This window comes from Homalodisca vitripennis, chromosome 1 (assembly GCF_021130785.1).
Source record: "Homalodisca vitripennis isolate AUS2020 chromosome 1, UT_GWSS_2.1, whole genome shotgun sequence".
Classification (NCBI taxonomy): Eukaryota; Metazoa; Arthropoda; class Insecta; order Hemiptera; family Cicadellidae; genus Homalodisca; species Homalodisca vitripennis.
In genome coordinates, this window is record NC_060207.1 from 4,380,444 (window position 1) to 4,405,224 (window position 24,781).

The window sequence follows — 24,781 nt, forward strand, 5'->3', positions numbered from 1 at the left end:
AGCCAAGTTCGAGTTAAGCCTTTGATTAAATATTACTGACATTTATGTTATGGAAATTGTTCTATAAAAATAAAAATACACACCTAATATTAATATTTGAGAATGAATTAAGTCTACTTAACATTATAGCCTATTTAATGAAATGAAGAATATCAAGTAGTATACACTTTTTGAACGAGGCGAGAATTGTATTGCAGTTTGGCACTCGGAGCAGGAATAATGAGTGTGGCTAAGACAAATTAACTTACGGCAACAATTGAAACTAGAGCTAATTTAATTTTACTGTTTTTTATAGGTAAGAAACACCTTCTTATAGTTCTAATTGGGAAATTGTATGCTTTTCCATCTTAAGAGGAAGTTCTAAAGTTGTTTAATCCATTATTGTGCATCAACCATTTAAAAGTATAGCACTATGTGATAATAATACAGATACTATTGAGCGTACTATTGTAAAGAATTCTGCAAATATTAAGTTGTTATTTATAAATATACAAGGAATTAAGTGCAAAATGGAGGAATTAGAAGTGGTGATCAACGAGAATAACTGTAGTGGTCTGCATTGCCGAGCATTGGTTACAGTCAGAAGAAGTTGGGCTTCTGGTTCCAGAGCATTTTTTACTGGGAAACAGTTTTTGTTGCAGCCAGCATAACCATGGTGGTGTGAGCATTTTTGTTGAGAGCAATTCTATTTTTAAAACAATATACTTAAGCATGTATTGTCAAGAACTCCATTTTGAAGTGACTGGTATAGAACTCGTTAATGAAAATGTAATAATAGTTTTCACTTTATAGATCACCTAAGGGAAGGACTGATATTTTTCTGCAAACCCTAGAAGTGCTTTTAAGATACTTGGTTGGCCTAAAATGTAAAATTGTCATAGGTGGAGATATAAATGCAGAATTTGACGTTTTTAACTCAAAAAATAGTGTTGATAGTTTTTTAAATATACTCAAACAATATAATATGTATTGCACAAATAACAAACCCACACGAGGTGAATTTTGTTTAGACAATATAATTACCAATATAAATTTACAAAATTATAAGTGTGAGATTCTGAGACCAGATTTATCTGATCATGATGCTCTGTATTTAGAAATATATTTAGATAGTTTGTGTATGTCCACTAATGGTTTGGTAAAAAATAAAACGCAGGTTGTGTTTAGGCCAATAACAAAAAGCAAAATAGTGAAGTTTAGAAAAATGTTGGCGAATGAAGATTTTATGGCAACTTTGCAACAAAATGAGTCTGCGTGTATTTGTTTTGAAAAATTTTTCAATACATTTTTGGTTTTATTTGAAAAGTCTTTCCAAAAAAAGGTGTGTAAGTCTAATCTGGAGCTTAACAAAAAAGGTAAGCCAAGTTTGAATTGGTATACACCACAGCTTGCTATTATGAAGAACAATATTTTACTGTGTAAAGACTTGTGCAGAAAACAAGGAAATGATCAGCTTTTAACTCTGTTGAAGAATTTGAGGGGCCATTATAGATCTGCTTTGAAGGAAGCCAAGAGGGTGAAAAATGAGGAAATAATTGAAAGTTCTTCAAACAAATGTAAAGCTGCATGGACCATCATCAACAGAGCAGCAGGGAAGCCTTCTTCAACCAATACGAAACCAAATATCCAACCAGATGAGTTCAACAGTTTTTGTAAAATCTCAGTGGAAGAAATCAGTTCTAAAATGAATGCTTCTCTCAGTTCAGCAGTGAGGTGTCTTGGATCATGCACTACAATGAAGTCATTTTTTTAATTTTGCTTTTTGTACAGTGTCTTTGAATGAGGTGTATAAAGAATTATATCTCTTAAAAGTTCAGCAACGAGAGATGTTTATGGTATGTCCAGTGATCTTTTAAAAGAAGTTGTTTTGGAAATATTGGAGCCTCTAACATATTGTATAAATCGTAATATTATAGAAGGGACATTTCCTGATTTTTTAAAGTTAAGTAGAGTGGTGCCCATTTTCAAAAAAGGGGATCCTATCAAACCAAGTAGTTATCGTCCGATCTCATGTATACCAGTGTTGGCTAAAATTTATGAGAAAGTGCTCAAGATTCAGATCTGTCACTATTTTGAATCCCATAGTCTATTTAGTGACAGTCAATTTGGCTACCGCACTGGAAGATCAACTGTACAGGCCATAGATACTCTTGTGGAACAAATTTTATTAACTTTAGAAGGCGGTTGTGCAGCTCAGGTCACTTTATGTGATCTTAGCAAAGCCTTTGATACTGTGCAGCATGATGTATTGTTGGCAAAATTGCAATTTTATGGTTTTCATGGTGCAAACCTAGCTGTCTTGGAATCTTATCTCAAAGACCGTAAACAATTAGTTGAGATAGGAGGAAAGAGATCCAAGATTGTTGAAATTAATATTGGAGTCCCTCAAGGGTCAGTTTTGGGGCCATTACTATTCTTAATTTTAATAAATGACTTAAGTTTCAATCTGTTAAACTTTACCACAATTTATGCTGATGATACCTCTTTCCTTAATGTACATAAAAATATGGAACAGCTTGATTTGTTGTCTGAGGGCACTTTTGTTGGAGGCAACCTCTTGGTTTGAAATCAATGGCCTTCGATTTAAACAAAGATAAAACTCAAAAGTTACTTGTTTCTTTGAGATCTGTAAATATAAAAGATGATGTTAATAATCTAGTTACCTTGTTAGGAATAAATATTGATTCTAAACTTTCATGGAAATGTCACATTGATAGTGTTTGTAAAAAATTGTCTAGAGTAATATTTTTAATTGCTAATTTAAGGAATCATGTAACTACCAATTATGTACAAATGGCCTACTACTCATTTTTTGAGAGTATTATTGAGGGTTAGCAATACGTCCCTTATTGAATTTTCTCCTCACCTAAAATAAAACTAACATGATTCAAGATTCAAGATGTCTTTATTAGTCATTAAGCAACATAATAAGTTACAATAGACTTCGTCACATTATTAGTAGTAGTAATACTTAACAAATTAACAATTTTAGAATTGGAGACTTATTTTTAAATTAACAGGAATGTTGCAAAAGACATAAGAACTTACAAAACTAATAACTGGTATAAATAGAGAGTGGTTGTATAAAATTGTTGTGAGAAATAAGAAAGCATTGTAGGGTAAAATATATAAAAAACACAGACTGGACAAGAAACTGTCCCGAGTTAGCGAAAATAGACAGGAGGTCTCGGAAGCGTGCTCCTCCCAAACTCGGAGCAAAGCAAAAAAAAAAAAAACAATCACATGCCACTAGTGGGAAGAGACAAAAAACGAGACAAGATTTCGAGTACAAGATATAATTAGTAGGTGACAAACATTTCCATGCAAAATACAATTACTTCAGCACCACGGTGCACCGTGTAACTTAAGAACTAAATAACAACAGATAAAATTCCAATATAGACAATAACATAATAAATAGAAATAAATAACATAATAAATAAATAATATAATATAAAATAGAAATTTGATATATAAATAACAATTTCAGGTACGGCGGTAGTAAATATAAAATTTTTAACAGGTAAATTTTTTATGAACTGAGGGGAGGAAAAAGGTTGTAGAATTTCTAGGCCCACTATTTTTGAAAAGTAATTTTGTTTCAATTTTGTAGCCGAAAATTAAAAAAATATATATTTAAAGCCAATTTTCGAAGGAGGCGGGGGCTTAGTTGCCTCCACGAATCCGAATTAAAGATGAAATCCTCCCCTTCAGGTCATGTAACTAACTAAATAAATACTGGCTAGGTACTGGCCCTCCTCCAGATCTAACATCTGGCAGCGCTCCCTGCACCCCAGTCCTCGCAAGTTCAGTATAAGAAGTAAAAAAAACATTTTTGATCCAACCTTGTTCCAGAAGAAATGAATGGGAGCACTACACTCCGGTTGGATGCCGGTCCAATAGCGCTGGCAGGGCGCGGGCATTCAGTTGGCTTCAGTGCTGTGGGCAGACTCGCCGCATCAGTCCCGCTGACGGCACTCACGGGGACCCTATAGAATCCCAACATAACCAGTAGATATTCAGAACAACTTTACTACAACCCGAGAAATAATAAAAACTTAATTATGTTTGCCACAAAGTATAATAAAATATTTAAATTTAACAATTAAAAAAAAATAACAATCTGTAACTAACAGTACCTTTTAAGTATCAGAAGACTATTTCCCAAAAATACCTCAAGACACCAAGTATTATAAGATACACTACTTGGTGACAATATTAAATATTACAAACAAAACAAATTTTCAAATATATAAACATTTACTTATAGGCTAGAACAGCCATACTAAATGATTAAGCGTGATAACAATTACTTGTAACTATAATTCGCTGGATTTTAATCATTCTATTATAATATTATAATAATTTACATTTTGCTATTAAATATTAATTGTAAGGTAGGCCTAATAATAATTATATAATTTACAAATAATAACAATACATTATTTCCCAAATAACAATAATTAAATTCTAATCAGTTCACGCTACTATAAAGGCAATAATTAAATAATAAAATTGAAATCATGAATGTTGCCACCCCAATTTTTGCACGCAACACAAAACACGAGGTAACAAAAATTAGCAAAGTCTGTACCGTCTCGCTTACACTAAAAGAGACAAAGTGTGTACACGGAATAAATAATTTCCGTTCGCCGAAAGGATCAGTTAGAAAGCACTAGAGCAAAAATAAAAAACTTAACTTGCATAGTAAATAAATTAACAAATTTTAGAACGTACGAAAGACAGGAAAGAACACTTTGCGACACGAACACGTACACGAGGAACACAAGTAACAAAATAATATATAAACTACTTATAACTAAACTACGAAAATATGAGTCTGGAAGGGAGAGAAAAACCGCCAACTAATTAAGTTAAGAGAGTGAAAAAGACAATTACCTGCCAAAAGTAGTGGAGTTAGCCAGCCATGGGGAAACGGGAAGAACAGAGAACAGCCAGAACACAGTAAGCTTCTCCGAACGTGTCTGACCGCTCCGAACAGTAGCCGGTGCCGGTGCCGGTGAACAGCTGGTCGGTAAACTAGTCAAGGTCAACCAGCTGACCTCAACCAATCAGTCCAACCAGGCAGAAAATCAATACTCTGACGGAGTGACTCCCCCCACCGACTGACAAGAATGGCCGAGGTGGGAAAAATAATAGACAAAAATAAATTGTCCAAACTGAGCCCCGGCTCAACCTCCCCCACTAAATAGGGTGCAACCCCAAACAAAACCTCTCCCCCACTGAAAGAAGAACCAACAAGCTCTGGCACAGGATACGGGAAGTCGAGAACCCTAACAGGAAACGAAGTCCTGAGCAGGAGGCAGACAAAACACGATCCTCCTGAAATTTTGAGAGGCGCCTCTCTTGGAGAAAGAAGAAAAGAGAAAGAGAGTAAAACGACACTACAGAGAAAACCAGGGGTGATCAGTCCCCGGACACCCCCGCAGCCGCACCAGTAATCCAGAGCATGACCAGAGGTATCACCACGGAAGGCCTTCAGATGAGAAACGTGGGCCTTCCGCCACAACCTCCCCGATACGGGATCAACCAACTCAGCAGTAACTGGGGAGAGAAAACGAAGAATCCGGTGAGGACCTGTCCACCGATAGCAAAGTTTGGCTGCCCGTTTATCCACGGCCGAACTGACCGGATGGGCCTTACAAAAGACAAGATCCCCCACCTGGAAGGGGTTAGCAATACGTCCCTTATTGAATTTTCTCCTCACCCTTTCCCTAGACTGTAGGAGCTTAACCCTGACCGCCTCCCAAGTGTCACTCACATTGGGAGTACCAGGCACTGGTAGAAGACTATCCAGACTCCAGAGATTAGACAAGGGATCAGAAGGAGGACGACTAAACATGACCTGAAAAGGCGTGGAATCATGACTCTCGTGAAGAGCAGAATTGAAGGCTAACTGAAGCCAGCTCAGGTTTTCATCCCAGGTAGTTTGTTTCTCAGCGTGATAAAGCGATGAGGGCGGCTCTGAGATTGCGGTTGAACCGCTCAGCATGAGAAGGCTGGGGGTAGTAAGGAGATGTCGTAACATGTTTGATTCCATGCCCAAAACAGAAGCGATGAAACTCCCTCGACACGAATTGTGTGCCGTTATCCGAGACGAAGGTGGCGGGCACTCCAAAATTCTGAAGGCGGGACTTGAGTGTCTTAACGGTGAGTGACGCCGTGGCACTCCTAAGAGGAATCAACCAGCAAAACTTAGAGAAAGCATCCACAGCTACAAGCAGGGAGGTGTTCCCTGACTTGCTACGGGGAAAGGGTCCCACATAGTCAATGAACACTTTTTCAAGAGGCCGCTCCGCCACCTCGGAGGAAAGAAGTCCTAATTTGGTATTTTTGCGCTGGTTTAACTGACCGAGCAAAGATGACAAGCTCGTACTCTACCAGCAATGTCTCTGTCCATACTCTTCCAGATAAAACTTATCTTTGATCTTAGCGATGGTCTTGTGAATCCCTAAATGACCGCCCACGGGAGAAACATGAAAGTAGGAAAAGACCATCGGTATGAGGGCACTCGGCAGAACAATCTTGGGACCACCTCCGCGTCGGGCACGACAGCAGAGGACACCCTTGGACAAGAAGTAAGGAGAGTGGGCTTCTCCCTCCTGGAGCTCACCAATGATGTTGGACAACTTGGGGTCTTGAAGTTGGTGAGAGCCAAAACTCTCAAAGGCAGCAGGGAAATCCAACAGTACAGTCCCACACAACGGTGCTTGAGAATCAACAGGATCGCTGGGTAGATAATACATTCTAGAAAGAGCATCGGCGACGACGTTTTGGGTGCCGGGAATGTGCTTCACCCTGAATTTAAAGGCCGCAATTTTGACAACCCAGCGACCAATCTTCCCGAGTTGTCGAGGATGGGCCAATAGCCAGGAAAGAGCCTGATTGTCAGTTTCCAGCAGAAATTCGGAATGCTCTAGGAACCTCCAAAACTTATCCATGCCGAAAACGACCGCCAGACACTCCAGCTCATAAATAGAAGATTTCTTTTCCTGAAGGGTCAAAGTCCTAGATGCAAAAGCTATAGGTTGCCGAGCGCCGTCGAATTCTTGAGAAAGCACAGCTCCTACAGCACAGGATGAGGAGTCAGTCTGCAAGATGAAGGGCCTACTAAAGTCCGGTATTCGCAGCACAGGAGGTTGGATAATGGCCTCCCTAAGCAGTTGAAAAGCACGTTCTTGATCTTCACCCCAAACGAACTTTGCGTCTTTCCTTCTTAAAGCGTTCAGAGGGGCGGCCACCTCGGCAAAGTCAGGAATAAACCTACGGCAGAAATTAACCATGCCGATGAATCTGGCAACACCCTTGGCATCCTTCGGAGGAGGAAAATCCCGAATGCCTTGGGTCCTGGCAGGGTCTATAGATACACCCCTAGACGACACGAGGTGACCAAGAATCGATATTTCAGACTTGGCGTAAGACACCTTCTCCGGATTGACTAAGGCCAGCCCTACCCAACCTAACCAATACCTCCTCAAGATGTTTAACGTGTTCCGTGAAAGACCTTCCTCACACTCCACCTCACCAACCTGCGGTGTCGATTTGAATTTATCAGAAAAGGGGACTGACACTCGCCGATTGAATTTGAAATAAGACTGGCCCGCCTGAAGATCCAGCACCAAACCAGTCCTTTGAATAAAATCCGCCCCCAAAATACAGTCCATGCTCAGGTCCTGGGCCACAAGGAAGCTCCACACCCATGAAAAACATTCAACCTTAAACTTGATTGAAGCCTTCCTCGAAATTGGAAGAGGGGAATTAGAAGCAGTCCAGCAAGTTAAAGAAGACTCCTCGGTGTGCTTCACCAAACCCAACCTTGAAATGGCTTCAAAAAAACGGGAAGAGATGAGGCTACAGGCTGACCCGGAATCAACTAGGGCCTTATGCACTGAGTCTCCCACTAAGATATTGATATAAGGGCACACCGAAGATGCTGTCCTAAGCCGTAGGTTTCCCTTTTCTGCTAGGCTCGTAGTGTCCAAACAGCAAAGCAAAAAAAAAAAAAAAAAACAATCACATGCCACTAGTGGGAAGAGACAAAAAACGAGACAAGATTTCGAGTACAAGATATAATTAGTAGGTGACAAACATTTCCATGCAAAATACAATTACTTCAGCACCACGGTGCACCGTGTAACTTAAGAACTAAATAACAACAGATAAAATTCCAATATAGACAATAACATAATAAATAGAAATAAATAACATAATAAATAAATAATATAATATAAAATAGAAATTTGATATATAAATAACAATTTCAGGTACGGCGGTAGTAAATATAAAATTTTTAACAGGTAAATTTTTTATGAACTGAGGGGAGGAAAAAGGTTGTAGAATTTCTAGGCCCACTATTTTTGAAAAGTAATTTTGTTTCAATTTTGTAGCCGAATATTAAAAAAATATATATTTAAAGCCAATTTTCGAAGGAGGCGGGGGCTTAGTTGCCTCCACGAATCCGAATTAAAGATGAAATCCTCCCCTTCAGGTCATGTAACTAACTAAATAAATACTGGCTAGGTACTGGCCCTCCTCCAGATCTAACATCTGGCAGCGCTCCCTGCACCCCAGTCCTCGCAAGTTCAGTATAAGAAGTAAAAAAACATTTTTGATCCAACCTTGTTCCAGAAGAAATGAATGGGAGCACTACACTCCGGTTGGATGCCGGTCCAATAGCGCTGGCAGGGCGCGGGCATTCAGTTGGCTTCAGTGCTGTGGGCAGACTCGCCGCATCAGTCCCGCTGACGGCACTCACGGGGACCCTATAGAATCCCAACATAACCAGTAGATATTCAGAACAACTTTACTACAACCCGAGAAATAATAAAAACTTAATTATGTTTGCCACAAAGTATAATAAAATATTTAAATTTAACAATTAAAAAAAATAACAATCTGTAACTAACAGTACCTTTTAAGTATCAGAAGACTATTTCCCAAAAATACCTCAAGACACCAAGTATTATAAGATACACTACTTGGTGACAATATTAAATATTACAAACAAAACAAATTTTCAAATATATAAACATTTACTTATAGGCTAGAACAGCCATACTAAATGATTAAGCGTGATAACAATTACTTGTAACTATAATTCGCTGGATTTTAATCATTCTATTATAATATTATAATAATTTACATTTTGCTATTAAATATTAATTGTAAGGTAGGCCTAATAATAATTATATAATTTACAAATAATAACAATACATTATTTCCCAAATAACAATAATTAAATTCTAATCAGTTCACGCTACTATAAAGGCAATAATTAAATAATAAAATTGAAATCATGAATGTTGCCACCCAATTTTGCACGCAACACAAAACACGAGGTAACAAAAATTAGCAAAGTCTGTACCGTCTCGCTTACACTAAAAGAGACAAAGTGTGTACACGGAATAAATAATTTCCGTTCGCCGAAAGGATCAGTTAGAAAGCACTAGAGAAAAAATAAAAAACTTAACTTGCATAGTAAATAAATTAACAAATTTTAGAACGTACGAAAGACTCACTGTAGACCAGAAGGTCATCAAGATAATTAAAGACATACCTGAACTTCACATCGTGGAAGATGGAGTCAAGCAACCTAGTTAACGTTTGGGCCCCCACAGCTAGCCCCATAGGCACAGATCGGTACTGATACAAATTCCACGGAACACAGAAGGCCGTGAGAGGACGTGATTCCTTCTTCAACGGAATCTGATGATATGCTTGGTTCAAATCAAATATAGTGAAAAATTTGGCCTTACCGAACCAATCAAAAGCAGAATGGAGATCGGGGAGAGGCACTGAGTCTATTTCAATTTTGGCATTAAGTTTTCTTAGGTCAACCACCATATGACGTTTTCCATTAGGCTTTGGAACCAAGAACGCTGGACTGGCATACGATGAGTTTGAGGGCTCAATAACTCCTTGATCCAAGAGATCCTTGATGATACCACGCATAACCTCCATCTTTGGAGGAGCCAACTTGTATGGGTGGGAGCGTACTGGCTGAGTGTCAGTCAGACGAATTTCATATTCAATAAGATGGGTAGAACCGAGCTTGGGTGTGAGGACATCCGGAAATCTTGAGCAAAGCTCACGGAGAACCCCAGCTTGCTCCTCATCCAAGTGACCGAACGGGTCCCCAGGGGCAGAACCTTCCTCACACTCCACCTCACCAACCTGCGGTGTCGATTTGAATTTATCAGAAAAGGGGACTGACACTCGCCGATTGAATTTGAAATAAGACTGGCCCGCCTGAAGATCCAGCACCAAACCAGTCCTTTGAATAAAATCCGCCCCCAAAATACAGTCCATGCTCAGGTCCTGGGCCACAAGGAAGCTCCACACCCATGAAAAACATTCAACCTTAAACTTGATTGAAGCCTTCCTCGAAATTGGAAGAGGGGAATTAGAAGCAGTCCAGCAAGTTAAAGAAGACTCCTCGGTGTGCTTCACCAAACCCAACCTTGAAATGGCTTCAAAAAAACGGGAAGAGATGAGGCTACAGGCTGACCCGGAATCAACTAGGGCCTTAAGCACTGAGTCTCCCACTAAGATATTGATATAAGGGCACACCGAAGATGCTGTCCTAAGCCGTAGGTTTCCCTTTTCTGCTAGGCTCGTAGTGTCCAAACTATTAATCAAATTTTTCGCACAGGTACTATTTTTTTGAAATTTTTTCTTAGACCTCGGGGGAACTTCAGATAAAACCCCCCTTCGATCTAGTTATTTTGGACCAGTGCGATATCTCCTAGGACACTCCCGACGAGTATGACCTCGTTCACCACAGGCATAGCAGATGGGTAGACGAAGCCCACCTGAGTGGTGTGGCCCATCCACGGGATTCTGTACGGCCGTGACAGCCCTGGAGGGCTGGATGGAACGATGTTTGTTCCTCTCCGCCCTCTGCCGGTCAGCAAACTGCACGCTGCGCGAAGCAATGCACAGACGGTCCAGTTCAGAAAAGGTGGAAGGGCGACCAGCAAAAACCAGACGGGACCTCTCTTCAGGATTGAGACCCTCAAGAATGGTGGTGACCACAGTACTTTCGGGGATATCGAGCCTTAAAACCCTATCAGTGTCCCTAACCTCTGCCACAAACTTTGCCAAACTCTCTCCGTTGCCCTGAGGCCTAAAGAATTTCTCCACACGGAGACGTTCCCTCAACGGACCAGGAACAAAGAAATCCAATGCCTCCCTATGAAAATCATCCAGGGTACCACCCCTCTGGAGAACTCGAACCAGACAGTCACCCAAAGGTGGCCTACAAAACGGAGAGATGACATGCAGGAAGCTCGCTCCCTGAAGACCAGGCAAGTCATGCAGTCGCAGGATCTCAGATAGAAACCGCAGCAAAGCTTCAGTATCCAGACCATCCACCGTTGGTAGTCGCTGCAGCAACGGGGTAAGTGGGTTTGGGAGCTTGTGATACTGAACAAAGGATCCCGTCATCACAGCTCCCAGTCCTCCAGATCCAGCAGGCAGGGTCCCGTCCACACCAGACACCCCCGACGCCACGCCCACATCAAAGTCTGCAACAACTGACCCAGGGATCCGGCATTCACTCTTAACAGCCGCAGTAGAGTCAACCGCAGACAAGGTTTTTTCAGGAGCCTTTGCTCCCTCGTCCTTCTCGAGTACAGTCAGCAGGCTGTCCACCAAGGTGATGCGTTCCTCCAACCACTCCCTATCACCAGAAACTGGTAAGCTTGGATCTAAGTAGCGACAGCCTCATATGTAGATGGGTAAGCCGGGACAAATACCTAGCCCTCTCTCGGCCAGTAGGCGGCGACTCCAACCAGTCCTCCTGACTATTTTCAAAAGTCTCCAACTTAGCCTCCAAAATAGGCCTCTGCTTCTGGAACGCCAAATCCCTAGGCCAGGTAGTGTCCAGGTCCATGTTATCCCGCAGTTGCTTCCTCCGCATGGACTCGCAGTCGGAACCCGGAGTAAGCCCACGAGCCAACAACTCAAAATGGAGATCCTCCTTCAACAAGTATTCAGGCACCTGAGAGACAGGCATGATAAATAAATAGAAGACACAGATTAACAAGCAACACACTGACTCGAAGTCAACAACTAACAAATCAAAATAGTAAGGCGACAAGAGAATAACTTAGTGAGACAACACTCTCAGCAGGGTCCCCAGAATTCCTGCCGTCCACGAAACACGGCAGCGAAACCAAAAATACCACAGCAAAACACTACGCCGTACCAAAACAAAAACCAGGAAGAAAAACAACGAAGACAAGATATAACAAAAACACACAAGTAACAATAATCCGAAAATAATAAACAAGTTCACACACTTCCTGTCGATCGGCGATAAATAGCTCAGCGAGACGGCACAGGCGCAGGAAGTCACAATCTACCCACTCCAACTCATTCCTCTCACCACCAGTGGCAAAACAAAAACCCCGGGCCCGCAGAGGGTAAAAACACGTAACCACGCTCTGCTACCATTTTGTCCCGAGTTAGTGAAAATAGACAGGAGGTCTCGGAAGCGCGCCCCTCCCAACCTCGGAGCAAAGCAAAAAAAAAAAAAACAATCACATGCCACTAGTGGGAAGAGACAAAAAACGAGACAAGAATGGCCGAGGTGGGAAAAATAATAGACAAAAATAAATTGTCCAAACTGAGCCCTGGCTCAACCTCCCCCACTAAAAAAGGGTGCAACCCCAAACAAAACCTCTCCCCCACTGAAAGAAGAACCAACAAGCTCTGGCACAGGATACGGGAAGTCGAGAACCCTAACAGGAAACGAAGTCCTGAGCAGGAGGCAGACAAAACACGATCCTCCTGAAATTTTGAGAGGCGCCTCTCTTGGAGAAAGAAGAAAAGAGAAAGAGAGTAAAACGACACTACAGAGAAAACCAGGGGTGATCAGTCCCCGGACACCCCCGCAGCCGCACCAGTATCCAGAGCATGACCAGAGGTATCACCACGGAAGGCCTTCAGATGAGAAACGTGGGCCTTCCGCCACAACCTCCCCGATACGGGATCAACCAACTCAGCAGTAACTGGGGAGAGAAAACGAAGAAATCCGGTGAGGACCTGTCCACCGATAGCAAAGTTTGGCTGCCCGTTTATCCACGGCCGAACTGACCGGATGGGCCTTACAAAAGACAAGATCCCCCACCTGGAAGGGGTTAGCAATACGTCCCTTATTGAATTTTCTCCTCACCTAAAATAAAACTAACATGATTCAAGATTCAAGATGTCTTTATTAGTCATTAAGCAACATAATAAGTTATAATAGACTTCGTCACATTATTAGTAGTAGTAATACTTAACAAATTAACAATTTTAGAATTGGAGACTTATTTTTAAATTAACAGGAATGTTGCAAAAGACATAAGAACTTACAAAACTAATAACTGGTATAAATAGAGAGTGGTTGTATAAAATTGTTGTGAGAAATAAGAAAGCATTGTAGGGTAAAATATATAAAAAACACAGACTGGACAAGAAACTGTCCCGAGTTAGTGAAAATAGACAGGAGGTCTCGGAAGCGCGCCTCTCCCAAACTCGGAGCAAAGAAAAAAAAAAAAAAAAACAATCACATGCCACTAGTGGGAAGAGACAAAAAACGAGACAAGATTTCGAGTACAAGATATAATTAGTAGGTGACAAACATTTCCATGCAAAATACAATTACTTCAGCACCACGGTGCACCGTGTAACTTAAGAACTAAATAACAACAGATAAAATTCCAATATAGACAATAACATAATAAATAGAAATAAATAACATAATAAATAAATAATATAATATAAAATAGAAATTTGATATATAAATAACAATTTCAGGTACGGCGGTAGTAAATATAAAACTTTTAACAGGTAAATTTTTTATGAACTGAGGGGAGGAAAAAGGTTGTAGAATTTCTAGGCCCACTATTTTTGAAAAGTAATTTTGTTTCAATTTTGTAGCCGAAAATTAAAAAAATATATATTTAAAGCCAATTTTCGAAGGAGGCGGGGGCTTAGTTGCCTCCACGAATCCGAATTAAAGATGAAATCCTCCCCTTCAGGTCATGTAACTAACTAAATAAATACTGGCTAGGTACTGGCCCTCCTCCAGATCTAACATCTGGCAGCGCTCCCTGCACCCCAGTCCTCGCAAGTTCAGTATAAGAAGTAAAAAAACATTTTTGATCCAACCTTGTTCCAGAAGAAATGAATGGGAGCACTACACTCCGGTTGGATGCCGGTCCAATAGCGCTGGCAGGGCGCGGGCATTCAGTTGGCTTCAGTGCTGTGGGCAGACTCGCCGCATCAGTCCCGCTGACGGCACTCACGGGGACCCTATAGAATCCCAACATAACCAGTAGATATTCAGAACAACTTTACTACAACCCGAGAAATAATAAAAACTTAATTATGTTTGCCACAAAGTATAATAAAATATTTAAATTTAACAATTAAAAAAAATAACAATCTGTAACTAACAGTACCTTTTAAGTATCAGAAGACTATTTCCCAAAAATACCTCAAGACACCAAGTATTATAAGATACACTACTTGGTGACAAAATTAAATATTACAAACAAAACAAATTTTCAAATATATAAACATTTACTTATAGGCTAGAACAGCCATGTACTAAATGATTAAGCGTGATAACAATTACTTGTAACTATAATTCGCTGGATTTTAATCATTCTATTATAATATTATAATAAATTACTATTTGCTATTAAATATTAATTGTAAGGTAGGCCTAATAATAATTATATAATTTACAAATAATAACAATACATTATTTCCCAAATAACAATAATTAAATTCTAATCAGTTCACGCTACTATAAAGGCAATAATTAGATAATAAAATTGAAATCATGAATGTTGCCACCCAATTTTGCACGCAACACAAAACACGAGGTAACAAAAATTAGCAAAGTCTGTACCGTCTCGCTTACACTAAAAGAGACAAAGTGTGTACACGGAATAAATAATTTCCGTTCGCCGAAAGGATCAGTTAGAAAGCACTAGAGCAAAAATAAAAAACTTAACTTGCATAGTAAATAAATTAACAAATTTTAGAACGTACGAAAGACAGGAAAGAACACTTTGCGACACGAACACGTACACGAGGAACACAAGTAACAAAATAATATATAAACTACTTATAACTAAACTACGAAAATATGAGTCTGGAAGGGAGAGAAAAACCGCCAACTAATTAAGTTAAGAGAGTGAAAAAGACAATTACCTGCCAAAAGTAGTGGAGTTAGCCAGCCATGGGGAAACGGGAAGAACAGAGAACAGCCAGAACACAGTAAGCTTCTCCGAACGTGTCTGACCGCTCCGAACAGTAGCCGGTGCCGGTGCCGGTGAACAGCTGGTCGGTAAACTAGTCAAGGTCAACCAGCTGACCTCAACCAATCAGTCCAACCAGGCAGAAAATCAATACTCTGACGGAGTGACTCCCCCACCGACTGACAAGAATGGCCGAGGTGGGAAAAAATAATAGACAAAAATAAATTGTCCAAACTGAGCCCCGGCTCAAAACACAAATAACACATGCAATTAAAACCCAATGAAAAATATAAATATTTAAAATATGTAAGTCAGGTGGTTAAAACATAAAATCTCCAAACTGTAAAATAAAAGTTAAAACTTAAAACTTGACTAGACAAAATTATAAACTTAAGGAACTAATATCACAGGCCAAATATTCATTCACAGAGTAAAATGCCTTTTCTTTAAGCCATTTGCTTACAACTCGTTTAAACCTATTTATATTTACGATCCATCCTCCTTTTGGTAATTTATTAAATAGTTTTATTTTCATATAGATATGACTACCTTTTGTTTTTTCAAGCCTGGTCCTTGGCAGCTCTAACATGTACTTTTTTCTAGTTTTATAAGTATGTATGGTTTCTCTAACAGTATAATTTTGCAGATTTGCTTTCACATCCAGTAAACAATAATATATATACAAACAGGGCAGCGTCATTATATTTAAGTCCCTAAAAGCTTGCAGGTAAGATTCCCTTTCATTAAGACTTTTTATAATTCTTATTGCTTTTTTTTGCCAGACCAACACTTTATTTGAATGGCAACTATTTCCCCATAAAGTAATTCCATAGACTAAGTGGGAGTGGAAAAAGGCATAGTAGGAGGTTAATGACGCCAACAATATAATATTATCCAATTCTTAATAACTGTAGAGACAAAAGTGTTGCCTTTGCGCATTGTGTTTCGGGAGACTTCAGCAATGACCGAAATATGAGCGCTGGTGTAGCTAAAGTTTTCAAGAGGCACTTTGGTAAACCAGATATTAGTAAGGATTATTTCAGTGATCATTTGGCTTGCCAGGTAACTGAAACCGGAGTGGCTGTATATAGTCTAATCACTAAAGATAATTATTTTCAAAAACCTAATGGTGAAATATATGATTATGCATTTCAACAACTCAAAGAGGACTTCAAGAAAAGAAATTTCAGTCAGCTGATTTGTTTGCCCATGGGATGTGTGCGGGATGGTATCAATCCAGAACATTTTTGTGCTCAAATTGTTGATTTTCAGCGTGTCACCGGAACCTCTGTAACTATTGTAACTTATGGCGAAAAGGCCAGAAGAGTGTTAAGGAATGGTTTAACACATGCCGAGTTTGTTCAACATCTGCGACATACCATCTCTGCGCTGCTGCAGAATCATGAAAATCCTGACGTGTCAAACCCAAATATAGTATTAGAGACATCTACATCATTTGTCGATGGTGACTCCTGTGAAGTGTTGAACACAACAAAGTCTACGGACACCAAACGCCTCGACAATGAATTGGTGGCCACTAACTTTTCAGGATGGTCTACTCCTCACAGTGCAATTAAGAAGAAAAATGTTTTCAGTGATTTTCTTTCTACTAGCGAGCATTTAGTATGTTGTTCAAGTGACACTTTAAATAGTTTTAATGTAACCTATAAGAATAGAATAAATTTTGAATTAGATCAGACAAAAAACTTGCAAGTATCAACAGGCAGAGACAAATATATAACAGACTTTAAGATTTTCCATCAGAATGCAAGGAGCTTACAACCAAAATTGAACCATTTTGAAATTTTAATTGACCAGATAAATCCTGATATTTTACTGATAACTGAACATTGGTCGAGCGATAACATTCTTGAATGCATCAAATTTAATAATGGGATGTATACATTGGCTAATTCTTTTTCTAGAACCTCAATTAAAGGTGGTGGAGCTGCAATTTTCACAAAACGTTCTGTTTCATTTAAAAAACTTGATATAACTTCATGTGAAGGATTACTGGAAGCTACAGGAATTATAATTAAAATAAACAATGAGGATTACATAGTTATTTGTATCTACAGGCCGCCCAATTCTGATATTGATAGTTATATGTAAATTATCCAAAAATAGTTTAACTCACTTGATTCTAGTTCTAATTGTATTCTGATGGGAGATTTTAATATTGATATTTTAGTGCACTCTAACAATAAATTTAAACTAATGACTTTTCTTAATGAATTCAATTTTAGATATCTGATAAACCAACAAACCAGAGTAACTCAGAATACACAGTCAGCTTTGGATAATATAGTAATCAATAAAAAGTTGGGCTTAAAAAAAGTAAAGTCATAATTATAGGATTATCAGATTACTTTGGTATCACACTTAATATTCCTATTAATGATGCAACAGAATATTTCTTAAAGCGAATACCAACAAAAGCAAGGTCTTTCAATGCAGAAAATGTACGCATACTAAATTATTTTCTTCAAAAAGAAAACAGGGATATTATAGTGACATCAAATTGTGATGTCAATAAGCAATATTCTAGTTTTGTTGAAATATTAAATTATAATCTTGATATTTGTTGCCCAATAAAAAATAAAAATATTAAGAAACAGATTAAAGATAAAACTCCATAGATAACTAAAGAAATTATGGAGACAAAAAATGTTTTAATTTTCCTTGAATCACTCTGGGTTCAAAATCGTAATAAATTTGGAATTAAAAATCTTTTAAAAATGCAAAAGCAAAAATATGAAAGTCTGCTAAGAAAAACAAAACAAGAATATATGACAAATAAAATTTTGAATTCAAAAAACTTAAATGCTGATACATGGAAAATCATAAACAGAGATTTAGGAAGAAATACAAAAAATAGAGCTAACATTTCACTAAGAAACAATGCTAATTTGATAACTGATCCCAATGTTATTGCCAATCAGTTTAATGAATATTTTAAGGGCATCCCTGAACAATTGGCCAGTAATTTTAATAATCTGAATTACTCTTTTAAGGGTAAAAGAATTAAAAGCAGCATGTTTCTTCACCCAACCTCTGAAAAAGAGATTCTTAAAATAATAAAGAACTTGAAGAATAGTTTTGCAGTGGGTTTGGACTGCATAAGTACTAATTTATCAAAGAATATTTCAGATGCTATAGCAGGACCTTTATCATCTATAATTAATACAAGTTTTGAATCAGGAATTTTCCTAGATAGTCTAAAAATTTTTTAAATTGTGCCTATTTTTAAAAACAAGGGAAACTGCTTCGAAATTTTAACTATAGACCAGTTGCACTTCTGCCTGTTATTTCTAACGTTTTTGAGAAAGCTATTTGTAATAGGTTAATTGATTTTTTTAGAAGCTAAGAGCATACTTTTTGTAAATCAGCATGGATTCATGAGGGGAAAATCCACTTTGTCAGCCATAATCAAATTTCTTAATGAAATAATGAAAGGAATGATAAATGGTGATTTTATTTGTGGTGTGTTTCTGGATTTGCAAAAAGCTTTTGACTGTGTAAATATAAATATTTTGCTTGATAAATTAGAAAACTATGGAATAAGAGGGACACCTCATGATTTACTGAAATCTTACTTGGTCTGTCGGAAACAGTTTGTCACCATAAAAAATGATCAGGCTGAAGTCACATCTAAAAGATCAGACATTAAGTGGGGTGTGCCTCAGGGTTCTGTTCTTGGTCCATTGCTATTTTTAATATATATTAATGACATTGGAAATGTAAGTAATCCTAACCAGACAATTTTATATGCAGATGACACATCTATACTATATAAACACAAAAATTTGGAGGATTTAGAAATCATAGCAAATATACAAATTAATAATATAGTGCAATACTTTAATGAAAACTTTTTAACAGTAAATGCAAATAAATCAACAGCTGTAAATTTTACTTCAAATAAAAAAATCTTCCTTTGAAATTCAAATAGCAGTTGACAATTTAGTAATACCAATGTATGATTCTACAAAATTTCTCAGATTGATTATCGACAAAAATTTAAATTGGAATGACCATATAACTACTTTCTGTTTAAAGTTATCTAAAGCAATATTTATGATGATACTAAATTTATTTATACTATCTGAATTTTGCAACGAAAAGCTCTTAAAATGGTATATTATGCATGTTTTTACTCTCAGTTGGTTTATGGTATTGAAATATGGGGAAATACATTTAAGAAGAACATTAATAAAATTTTATTAATAAAAAAAAAAAGAAGTACGTTATATTTCTGGTATTGGTTATAAGGATTCATGTAAACAAAAATTTCAAGAACTTCATATTATGACAGTCCCTTGTTTAGTTGTGTATAAACTGTTGCTTTATATGGCTACGTCAAACAACATAACATATAAAAACGTCCACCAATATAACACAAGGGGCGCAAACAATATTGTAACCAAAAAACTGATTTCCAAACAATATTCATTAGCAACATTATCTCTTGGACCAAAATTATGGAACACACTGCCAAATGGATTTATATCACTGCCATTTGGTATTTTCAAAAGACAAATTGGATTTTTCCTTTTGGAACACCCATTTTATGAAGTGGATGAGTTTTTTGGGATTAGTCATAAATTAAATAATTATTGTTGATCTTGGGAAATTCTTTTATCTGTGTTGTAATTAGTTTTTAATTAATTAATTGATTTGTTTTAATTGATTTATTTATTTAATATATCACTTCTTTTAAAGATCTGGAGGATTGCATTGCTTTTAAAATTGAAATGTACAATATTGTGTTTTTCAATGTGACAATGAATGTAATCTTTATCAGTAATAAATGAGTATCATTAAACATAGAGCTCATAAATTTACCCTTTTATAAAACAACAAATAAACTATGTTTGTAAAAGATCAAGAGATGTTAGATTGTATAACATGTGTAAGGACACCAAGTCTGACCACATGGGTACATTGACTAGAACGTTGGTGCTAGTATGTGACATAATTTGACCTTTAAACAACAGGAATCTCTCCAGGATTAAGAAAAATACATTACCATGGCAGCAGACCTGTGGGGATAAATCTGACCAAGAAAACTTGCACCTTCATAATCTTAACTTCAAATAAACCCTTTAACTTTTCAACGCAGGACTTTTAATGCAAACCAGACCCATCCGTTGTACTTTTTACAAGCCTTTGCTACAACTTTTCTTTTCCCAATTCTAGATACTCCATCAACATCTTTCTTGTACTAAACTATTAAGAAATAACTACACTATAAAAACACTCGCCATTCTGCAACTTTCACAATCACAACATTATATAGTTTCCTTATAATGCATTCTTTAAAACGCAATACAAACTCCCAACTAGGCACTCGGGTACTAACTTGGCTCTCAAAACTTTTTAATATGATTGAGCGTCATATTACACTAAAATGTATTGTTAATAAACACAATATTGTACAATAAAACAATAAGAAAACTGTTAAGTACGTAGGAACTGGTGACATACAGACATATCGCAAACTGACTCAATTATGTAAGCAATATTTGTATTGCACCCAATTCCGATCACAAAGCTGAGTGACGAACTAAGAGACAATATATTTCCATGTCTCAGTCAGAATTAATTTACCAAAATGCCAGCAGCTTTCACCACATGACGGAATGTCCACACAACAGATGAAAGAGGAACCTTATCTGGTGATAGTTTTGGTTGACGGATAGCGTTAACCAACCATCTTAAAAGTTTGATTGTATAAATCAATCTCTTTGCCTACTAACATAAATCTCATCTTTGTTTCAGTTAAGTGCAGCTTTAAATGAGCTTTGGTCAGTCATATCTGCACCAGTTGCCAAGAGAATGGCTATCATAGCGGCAGATAGAGAGAGGCTAAAGAAACCATTGTCTCGGCCTTCTTCTGCTATTTCAGCAGCCACAAAGAAAAGTCTTCTTCGTAAGCAAAAGTTAGTTTGAAAAAAGTTATTGTATTAGTGAAAAATATAGTCACACCACTAATCATAAAACTTTCAATGTTTTTTTATGCAAGTTTAATTAGCTTAACTATGTTTTATTTTGAAAGAGTGCTAAATCAAACTTACAATATCCAATAACTGTTAAATATAAGGATTCAAGTCAATAAAGATTATTATTTTTCAGGAGTATGGTCAGTCCTGTTACATCACAACTTCCTCAAGAAAACAGACTCAGGACCAAGTCTCTGTGTCTTGTAAAACCAAGTGGGTATTTCAGGTGTCATATTTTAAATTTCCATGCATCTATGTGTTACTAGGTTTTATATCCATTAACACGTAAATTGTTTTGTACGCCCGTACTTGATCGGGAACACACTGGGCTTTTGTTAAGTGATTTGTACGCCCGATTGGGTACACTTGGCTATGCATTTCATTATTGTGTTTTTATTATTTGCCTTGGTGGTTTGTTAAATTTGATCCCATTCTGAAATAAATACCTCAGACTATCGTGTACCCCGTCATGTGTACAATTACTTAATTTTTAATGTAAATTAATTTTTGTTGATACCCCTTGGGGTACACAGTGAAAAATTGAAAAAAAAAACAATAATATAATTGTTTTTGTGCAAAATTGCAAAGCCTGCATTTATTATTATTGAATAATCAATGGCAAATAAAAAAGTCCAGAAAATCACTGATGTTGTGAACGTGTTAACAACATTACACTATTAACAAATATCAAATTCCAATAATCAATATTTAAAAAATACATTTTTTACATTTCTGATTGACTATTCGAATAAATGAATGAATGAGCTCTTTATTGTTTACAGGTGAAGAATAAATTGCCATTGTTACTATTAGTTGTTAAGGTATTTTCATTTTCTTGTAGCTGCCCTGTTCTGTTCACTTGGAACAAGAAGATGAGGAAATCCCTTCCGTTATTGCACTTGGATCTAAAAAGACTTTTTGTATCGTTTCTGAAGGGGCAGGATATTCGGGATGGGTAAGGTCGGGAGTTGGGATAGATCCCACGAGGAGGGACAACGAGCACTATCCCACTCATGTCATCTTGAAAGAGAGGAGGCACCAACCTCTTCCAGTCAGAGTGGGCATGGAAGCCATACTTTCTCATGTTTAGGCTTTAAAGTAAGGGAACTCCACCAACTTTAACAGTTATTTTGACCTATCAATCCTTTTTACCCCAGTATCTCAACATGTGTGGCTAGTGATGTCACACTCCTAAATGTTCATAGGGTTGCCCAGGTTTAAGTGGTACATCGATTTTTGGTGTAACCAGTGTATGTTCTATTGGAAAGTATAAATAAACAAGCCAGAAGTCGTTTTATTTTAAAAGTAGCATGTTTTATAACAACTGAATTAACTTTTTCCTAAATGACAACTCGGACAGTTTCATAGGTCAACTACATGTTGTTAGTTGGTCTTTGGTCTCTGTTACAAGTTACAAATTCTCACTTGTACAAACATCTTTCTTTTAGCATACATAAACAATATCTAAATCAAGAATCAATTACTTAAAAATAGTGTACACAATATTTTATTGGACTTAGTCCGTAACAAATGTGGTCTTTTCCTATTCGGGAGGGGGTTGGTAGAGAATAAAAGTCAACTAACATCTTATGTTAACCTTTTTAAATTAAGTTACCTGCTCTGTTTGTTATTGGCGTTGGAATTTTGAAAGGTTAACAGGGTTTCAGACATTTGCCATCATTATAACATTTTATAACTTTTATAGCGATGGAAAATGTCCAAACCCTGCTATCCTTTCAAGTTACCTGTGATTAATCATTCTGTTATTAAATCAATTTTTCAAAAAGCTGAACAAGATACTTTTTCAATGAAGTATTAATAACTTTACTTGACAAAATTACAATAAATACCAAACGAATAAATATTATGCACAGCAGTACATACAGCAGCTGCTATGCTTTCATTTTACTGATAACACAGAGGAAGTAAAATAAAAAATATAACCAAAGAAATGATTAGTAATTGGATGCACTTGTTATCGAGTTTCATTCTACAAAGATGTGTAAATGTACAAGATATCTTGTGTTATTATTATCCCTAGGACATTGTTAATCTTACAAAATTTTATTATTGATTATTTGGTATTTTTTCAGATTTAACAAGATCCAGATCTTTTGTGAAGAGTGATTCTTCTAGTGGTAGAAGTTCGAGTAGCTCACGTAAACCCTGGAAATAACCATTAAGTAAAATAGTGTTAGTGATCTATTTTTTAATTCTTGTTGTATATTTCATGTTTTCAGCAAATTTAATTTATTAATATTTTTGTGTTGTTTTATGATATGAACTAAGATAGTGTAATGATGTAAAATCGTATTGTAAAGATAATGATATAAAATTGTAGTATCAGTGTTGAATTATATTTTCCTACTTATTTTGGATACAACAGTTCAAGTATTTTTAGTGTTTTTTGTACCTTATCTGTGTTAATTATTATAGTTACCTTTTCCTATTCTATGTGTTCTGTCTAGTTGAAAGTTTTACTTAATTTGTAAAGAAAGGAATTTATGTTAATACACTTGTAAAAAAACTTAATTTTAAATACAAATCAGACTCTTGTATCAAGTAGTCAAGTTAGAACAAGTAGACTAGATCTACTCTAGGTATAAATATCCTTAATCATCATTATCCATTAAAATTCCTTTCTTTTATTGTATACACTTTTTTGTTATTTATTTCATTAAATTAATACAAAAATTAACCTTTATGTTAGATTTTTTGTTGTAGTCTTAATTTTGGTGCTTACCTATATTATATACTTTGAAAATGGACTTTAAATTACTAGGTGGTATCCAATTTTGTTCTGGGTTTGTTCCAAAATCTAAACGAATGAAAACGAGATAATCACATCAACCTACCAGGTTGGTGAAAAGTTAATTAAATATGTACCTTGGTCTTAATATTTGGATAGCAAGCTAGAGTTTATGTAACAAATATGAAACTGTAATTAAACTTTGTTTGGATTTGAGACATGAAAAAACACTCCTAAATGGAACTAAGCTATAAACCACTTGATGCTAAATTTTACTTGAATAAATATTAATTATAAATTAGCATATAATCACCATTAATGTGATGTGTCCAGAAGAACACAGTGCATAGTGAGCTATATTAAAGTCTTTATGACGACAAAAAAATCATTTTTTGTGAAAATACAAACTGTTATACAAATATTATTTGATAATTGTAAAACTGTGCAATAGCACATACATTTTTGGTTTTTTACTATAAAAAATTGTATATCTGTAGAAAATATATAGTGTTTTCTAGTCTATATATATAAAAATGAATGTTTGTATGTTTGTCCTTTATGGAATCGTGAACTATTGGACCGATCATGATGAAAATTTGTACGTATATGTATTTTTCCACGGAGAAGGTTTATAAGCTATGCCCATCCCTTTCCCGATTCAGGATTTCGCCCCACTGGTTACAGAAATACCCATAAGAAATGCATTGCAGCAAACATATGTTAACGTCTTTTCAAATTTTTAATCAGCTGTT

The 24,781-nt window shown here is 36.7% G+C and overlaps 1 protein-coding gene across 4 annotated transcripts in view; it reads left to right on the plus strand.

Annotated features, from left to right (window-relative positions):
- LOC124356683 (centriolar coiled-coil protein of 110 kDa-like) overlaps positions 1 to 23,658 on the plus strand; it is a 60,840-nt gene extending 37,182 nt beyond the window's left edge. For all 4 annotated transcript variants that reach the window (XM_046807840.1, XM_046807831.1, XM_046807858.1 and 1 more), the window contains 3 exons: positions 21,060 to 21,220; positions 21,414 to 21,493; positions 23,374 to 23,658. In XM_046807840.1, the coding sequence (XP_046663796.1) occupies positions 21,060 to 21,220; positions 21,414 to 21,493; positions 23,374 to 23,456 (324 nt within the window). In that variant the 3' untranslated portion in view covers positions 23,457 to 23,658. The remainder of the gene's footprint in view (positions 1 to 21,059; positions 21,221 to 21,413; positions 21,494 to 23,373) is intronic.
- The last annotated feature ends 1,123 nt before the right edge of the window (positions 23,659 to 24,781 follow it).